This window comes from Thecamonas trahens (assembly GCF_000142905.1).
Source record: "Thecamonas trahens ATCC 50062 unplaced genomic scaffold supercont1.69, whole genome shotgun sequence".
In the NCBI taxonomy this organism is placed as follows: domain Eukaryota; order Apusomonadida; family Apusomonadidae; genus Thecamonas; species Thecamonas trahens.
Genome location: NW_013657611.1, coordinates 127910 through 134756, shown reverse-complemented (window position 1 = coordinate 134756; position 6847 = coordinate 127910). Strand labels below are relative to the sequence as shown.

Below are 6847 nucleotides of genomic sequence, written 5' to 3'. Positions count from 1 at the left end.
AATCACAACCGTGAAGAGCTCGTCGGCTGCGCCCTCCATGTGGCCCTCGTAGATGCCGTCCTGGTAGATCCTCACAAGAACGGCTCCGGTCTCGGTACCAGCCGGAAAGAAGACGTTCGTGGTGACCAAGTCATAGTCTACGCCTGGTGTGGCCGTTCCAGCCACGACAGCAAGCGCCACATCAATGTCCACTTCTCCGTCAAACGCGAGATGGATTCCGAGGACATAGTCGACAAATCCAGACGCTGGCTCCATCACCGCCACTGCAGAGGTATTGAGCCGAACGCCGGGTACCTCCTTCGGGAGCAAGACATCGAGCTCGAGGCAGCACTTTTCGTTCTGCGCAAAGAGTGTGATCACCGGATCGCAGAGTCCCGACGACAGCTGCGTCGTAGAGCACGGCGCTGTGAGCGAGCATGACGGCGCCCACCACTCGTAGTTATACTCGAGATTGGCTGTCCCGCACGACGACACAAAGTCGTTTGTCGTGAGCTGCACGTTGTCAAAGAGTGCCACCGCAAAATCGTTCTGGTTGCGCCTCCGTGACAGGTAGCCACCGAACTCGATGACGTTGCTTCCTGCTGGAAGTGCGAGTACAAACGACGACGTCGTCGGAGCACTGACTCCGGAAGAAGTCAGCTCCTCCAGCATCTGCACACCCTCGGTGCCCACAGAGTTTCCAACGTACGCTCCGTTGACCCTCAGCAGCGACGTCACCCGCTCGTTCCTTGCGTCGATCGCGTTGCCCACAAGCGAATGCATAAGCGAGAGCGTGTACGACCCGCCCGAGGCAAGGTCCAGGCTCAGCCGAAACCCGCCAGACATGTCATTCACAGTCCCAACGCCGCCATCGGTCGCGTCGCCCATGTACACCGCACCCACATACTCGCGCGGGCCAGTAAACCCGGTGTGGTACTCGACAACAAGTAGCGGGGCAGACTCGGCGTCCGACGCAGACTCGACATAGCGCCGGAACGACGCCCCTGTCGAAAACCCAAAGATAATTGTCATCGAGTTGCCACTCCGCCACCCGCCGCGAGACACAACATCTTGCACCACAGGCCCAATGTTCGGCGTCTTGTACCGAGCTGTGTACACAAATTCGGGAACGTCAACCCAGTTGACGCTAGTCGGCGTTGGCGCCAGCGACGAAATACCCGAGTTGCCGGTCGGAATCGTGCCAGCGTTGTCCACGTTGTTGGCCCAGATCGGCACGATCACCCCGGTCCCGGTATCCTGTCCGCCATTATTGTCGCCTTCCAACTCGATGTACGCATTGGTGATCGTCGCTCCTTGAGGCACAGCCACATCGTCAAACGTGACTGCCATCATCCAGGAGCCCATGAGCAAAAAGCCCCAGTTGGTCCAAACATTGCCGTCGCTCGCCCGTTCAAACCCATTGTCATTGCCAGCCGTCACTCGAACCTTGGTCGAGATCGGCTGCCGGATCCTGCCGGAGAACACTTGTCCGCTCACATCCGCAGTCCCCAGATCGGCAAACAAGTCTTCCGTTACATACTCGAGCTCATGGGTCTCAGCAATGTCAAACGTGACGCTCGTCCCCGTGCTCTGCGGCGACAGGTCGATGGTGTTTGTCACGTTGCCGAAAAGCTGGCCCGAGCACGGATCAGCATCGGTCCGCAATGCCCGGACCTCGGTCTCCACAATCCGTGACGTACAGCACGCGTCGTCAGTCTCAAAGCCAACCGCAGACGTGCTGTTGTGGAAAAAGGTCTCGCCATACGTGCCAGCGTGCGCAAGTGGAGCCGCAGTCGTTGACACACTCGTCCCGAACCACGCCACAGAGTAAAAGTCATTCGGCGGGCTCTCCAAATCGCCCTCCTTGTACAGCACGCGCACAAAGAGCAGCTCATTGGCAGCGAGTGCCATCGGACTCGACGTCTGTGACGCTGCTTCGCCGTAGGAGCTCTCGTCTGTGTTAGGTTGTGTGTTGAACGCCGCTAGTATGAGCGAAGCCTCGTCGGCTCCAAGCCACAGCTCGACTGCATCGTTGCCAGCAACCTGAAACGTGTACGTGTCCGTCTGCGCCACTCGGATCCAGCCCGAGATGGCCACGCCGTAGTTGTACGAAGACATCTGGGTCTGGCCGCATCTGCCAGTCCCGGGGTTCTGCTCCAGCGATGTCACGTCGGGATCGATGCATCCCGGAGACTGCGTGATGTACGCATTTGAGCGCGTCAGGTCCAACACTGTCGATCCGGGGACCTCATCGTACACTTCCATGACAAGACCTGGCCACTCGTGCGGCGGTGGCTCCACAACTCCACAGTTGTCGTCGTCGTTGATAATCGTCACCACAGACCGTGCCTGTCGAAAGACAATCGGCGACGCACCGGCGCCAGCGTACGCAATGTCCACGTAAAAGTCCTCGTCGACTTCGAGCTCGGTGTCGGGCGTAATGTCGACCGTCACAGAGTAGCAGTAGTTGTCCGGTACAAGTGTGATCGTCCCTCCCGTCGTCACGTAGTCTACCCCTGCCGTGGCCGTTCCGTCAACGGTCGCGTATGAGATGTCAACATTGGACGAGATGACCGAAGTGAGCACAATGTCGATAGTGACCGAAACAGCCCCGGTGTCCTTCTCCAACACGTTCGTGTTGAGAATGTAAACCGAAGGCTGCGGGCACTCAGACAAGCCGCCAACAGAAATGTTGAGCGGGACCGAGACTGATCGCTCTACAAACGAGAACGTGTTGATGATCGCCTGGTCGCCCTTGGAGCCAGACGCAAAGTTGCCCCAGGCGCGAGCATTGACGTTGGCCACAGCGTTCGGGTCATTAGTCGAGTCCATGCCGCAGCAGCCTGACGTCGTCGCCCCGGTCTCGCCGTTGGGCATCGTGATGGGCGCGTCCACGTCCTCGTCGTTCCAGAACATCACCTGTGGCGTAGGCACGCTGTTGAAGTACGAGAACATCCGCATGCCAGGGTAGATCGTCTCCACGTCAATCATGGGAAAGTGAATTTCGGCGAGGAAGACCCACACCTCACACAGGTAGTACCCGTTCGCAACAGTGACACCCGACGAGTCCGTCCCGTCCCAGAGCACTTCGTTGGCTCCGGCGACCGTGTCGCCAGACAGCACCGTGTCGGACCCGTCGACAATGTTGAGGTTGCCGTCGCCGTTTGTGTCGCACACAATCCGGTACCGCCCACCACCTGCGTCCGTGTTGAACCGGAACCGCGGGTGGATTTGCCCGTTCACAAGCGTAGGGCACTCGGAGCCAAAGTCGCCGCAACCAACCGTCACATACACCACGTCATCAAACTCGATCGTGGGCTGCGTGTCTGCCAGCGGAATGTGGTCCGGCGACTTGAGATACAGCGGGATTTCAGGCACAATCGAGTTGCCGGTTTGCGGCGCAGACTTGAACGCCGGCGTATGCGACGCAATCCCGTCCGACGTCGCGCCCAGCTCGTACACATACCCAGCAAGGCCCTCAAACCGCGTTTCCACAAGCTTGTTGCCGAGCGAGGTGAGAAAGACGGCCCACATAGACACATCGGTCGCATCGCTCGCACCAAATGATGCAGCCGCAAAGTACCACTGGCGGGACCAAAGTCGTCCACCCACCAGCGACGACGCGCAGTTGTCATTGATCGACACATCCCACACGTCACCGGCGATCTGGTCCGCGTTGAGTCGCAACTCAAATGCGCCATTCTCGGTAGGCGAGTACGACGCCGCTGCCCCGCCTGTCCAAAGCAGTGTCGCCACAAGCAGCGAGTCAGACGGCCGGTACACGTACAGCTCGTCGCGGCCCTGCCACTGGATCATTTCGCAGGTAAAGTCGACCACGTCCACAAACATTACCGTCTCGGCGCCGAGTGCTTGCTGCACGCCCAAGATGTCCGTACCATCGCCGCCAACTGGCGGCACAGCAACAACGAGGATCGTGGCAAGCACCAGCAGTATCGTCCACCAGCTGCTATCCTGGTCGTCGAGTGACGTCATCCGGTGGCTCTTGCGCCTGCCGGGAGTGGCCATACTTGAGTATGTGGCCAGCGAGTTGTTGTAAATGCACATAGTCTCAGACTCGAGGGAAGCGTCAAAAAGACTCCAGCTGCCTCTGGTTGGTTGTGCCCGCCGTCAACGACACAAGCAAACGAACCAAACGCAGGAAGTGAAGCCAATTGCCAGTGGTTGGTGCTACCCGAAGACTTGAGCGGTAGGGCGAGCCAGCTGGGGAGAAGAGAATGGAGACAAGGGGGTGGGGAATAAGGGGCGAGGGGGGTGAGGAGGGAATATATGCGTCCGGAAAGGACAAAGGCAAGCAGAAGAGCGTGCGAGAGTAGGGGAGGGAGGGAGGGAGGGGGGAGGGGAGGGTTCGTTGGTGATGCGCGAGCGGGAAGGACCACTCGAACGACAGCAAAGGGGGGGGGGGGGGGGGGAGGTGAGGAGAGGGGTTGGAAGGAAGACGGAAGGAGAAGGGGAAGACGTAGTTCTTCTCGATGGGTGGGAGTAGTAGAAGAAAGAGGGAGGAAAGGGGAAGGGAAAGGGGGGAGCTGTGACTGCAAAGGAGTTGCGTCGTGGTTGATGGCAGCGACTGCGGGTGAGGGAACGTGCTGTCGCAAGTTGGCAAGGTTGGCAAAGGCTGAGTGCCTGCATTGGGCGTGGCTGTCGAACAATGGCCCAAACACTATTTTGTGGCAACTCGACAATTTTTTTGCAACTTCACGCTCATGTGTTGCCGTAGTACGAGCAGTCGGCATACGACGTGCCTGCCGACACGGCCCCTCGCCTCCCACCCGCCGTTGTTCGTCCACGTTGATCCCGAGAGAGATTCGAACAGTTCATCGAGCTCAGCGTGCTTCGAGTCGTCACACTTGGAAGACTGCACTGTTGGCTCCAGCAGTGTGGCAGTCCAGGGTGAGTAGCCACACCCTAGATGACGGTCTCTGTCACTCGCGCTTGCACCTCTACGAGCCGTCGAGTCAACCAGCAACTGAGAGTGTGTGCTGTGTGCGCAATCGGTGGCAATTTGCCCTCATTCGCTGGCAGAGAGGATGGCTGCCCAGTCCGGGACTCGGACCCGGAGAAGGGCGTGATGGACTTGGACAATAACAGGGCCATAGCGAACAGGCTCGCCATCGATGACCACGTGCGACGGGCGGCTCTTGCTGCGCAAGCCGGGAAGGAGGGCAAAGACCCGCGACTTGACTTGCGTCACGTTGTCGGCATCTGCATACGAACCGTCCTCGATCTGCGAGAACATGCCCAAAAGGCCAAGTCGGCTCGCATGCTGCATAAACGTCAGGTCCCACGCACCGTCTGATGCGTGCGCGTGTCGTGAAAAGACCATTCCCTTGGCCACGGTCGGCACGTTGGTTGCGAGGAACATAACGTGCTCGCCCGAAACGACCGCAAAGTCATCAACGCCAGCCGCTACCGCGAACTCGTCGTCACGGCCGGCCAGAGATGCTGACTCAGGCGTCTCATCAAAGACAAAGTGCAAGGCCGCGACAGCGGCCGACGCCGGCGGTCCGTGGACGATCATTTCGTCCGAGATCGACGCCGACGCTGACACCGACGCTGATGCTGACGACGACAAAGACAAAGAGTCCGTCTCTGTCTCGGCCTGCAACGAGTTCGTGCTCGAGTACGAGCCATCATCTGAAGCCGACGACCGCCCGCCGCTAACCGAGCAAGAGACCGACGAGTGGTTCGCCTCCGCCTCGCAGCCGGGGCAGCGAACAGCAGCGTGGCAGAACTCAGGAGATACAGCCTCATCGCTCTCTTGGTACACGACGTAGCCGGGGTACTTGCGGATGGCGATGCACCGGAGCGCACCGTAGACCGAAAACCTCGTGTCGCCCATCCACCGCCACTTTTCCGAGTCAATGTCCACATCGGCGTGGAAGGCCCACTGGAGCGAGAGGAACGAGATCCTGCGCTTGGTTGCCGAGAGCCAGACTGAGGCGGCGTCAAGCGGCCTCACTAGGCCGCGTGCCATGGCCACCAGTGCCATGGTTGGTGACGAGATGCCCAGAGAGAGCGCGAGCCCGTTGCCCGAGCCGAGCGGGACCGGGATGAGCGGAATCTTGGCGAGCTCCTTCCACCGCGGGTGCGAAAAGAGACCCTGCACGACTTCGTACAGTGTGCCGTCGCCACCGCCCACCGCGATGTAATCCCACCTGGACGCAACATCGGCGTCGAGACTCGCCGCCCATCTCGTCGCGTCCTGAGGCGCCTCGGTCTCCACCAGCTCCACTTGCAAAGACTGCAGGTGTGCAAGGTCGGCAGCACCAGCAAGAAAGTTGGTGTGGAGCTTGCCGTTGCCTGAAGCGGGGTTGTACACCAGTGCCGATGACTGCGGCGGCGGGGGCAAGATCTCGGCAAGTGCATTCAGCAAGTTCGCCACAATGGCGGTCGATGTCGACGTCAGTTGCAGCATCCGTATCTTGACGTCGTGATGTGCGCCATCAAATCCGCCGCCTACATGGTGCCCATCAACGCCAACGTCATCTTCCGAGTCAGCATCAAGGCCCCCACCACAGGTGGGGACGGGGAGTACCATGAGAGCAGCAACAGCAGCAGCCAGCACAGCAGCCTGACGGCTCTGGGGCGTACTCGACAGTGGCGATCTCCACCACACGATTAGAGTACTTGGAGCGACCAGCAGCCAAGAGGCGACTCGGAGGGAGGGTAACAATGGTATGTCCACCACCACCACCACCACCCGAGCCATCGTCCTCGGTCAGGCGAAGGCCGTCACTTCGGACACGGACGGTGACCTCACGTGAGAGATACATCATAGTAACGGTAGCCAAAGCTCGACCCCGACCAGTCCCCTTTCTCCTCTGCATGGTTGGAGAGAGGGGGGGGAGAG

General features: G+C 59.8%; 2 protein-coding genes across 2 annotated transcripts; both read right to left on the bottom strand.

The window, feature by feature from the left end:
• Positions 1 to 234: 234 nt before the first annotated feature.
• On the bottom strand, positions 235 to 4291 carry AMSG_11120 (PA14 domain-containing protein; the record flags this gene model as incomplete). Its single annotated transcript, XM_013897537.1, has 1 exon — positions 235 to 4291. A coding segment is annotated over exon 1 (3810 nt), but the record flags the coding sequence as incomplete, so codon positions are not given.
• Positions 4292 to 4648: 357 nt separating this feature from the next.
• On the bottom strand, positions 4649 to 6816 carry AMSG_11119 (diacylglycerol kinase catalytic region). The gene has a single exon (XM_013897536.1). It carries the CDS (start codon positions 6704 to 6706, stop codon positions 5006 to 5008), a length of 1701 nt encoding a protein of 566 aa, XP_013752990.1. The 5' UTR covers positions 6707 to 6816; the 3' UTR covers positions 4649 to 5005.
• Positions 6817 to 6847: the final 31 nt, after the last annotated feature.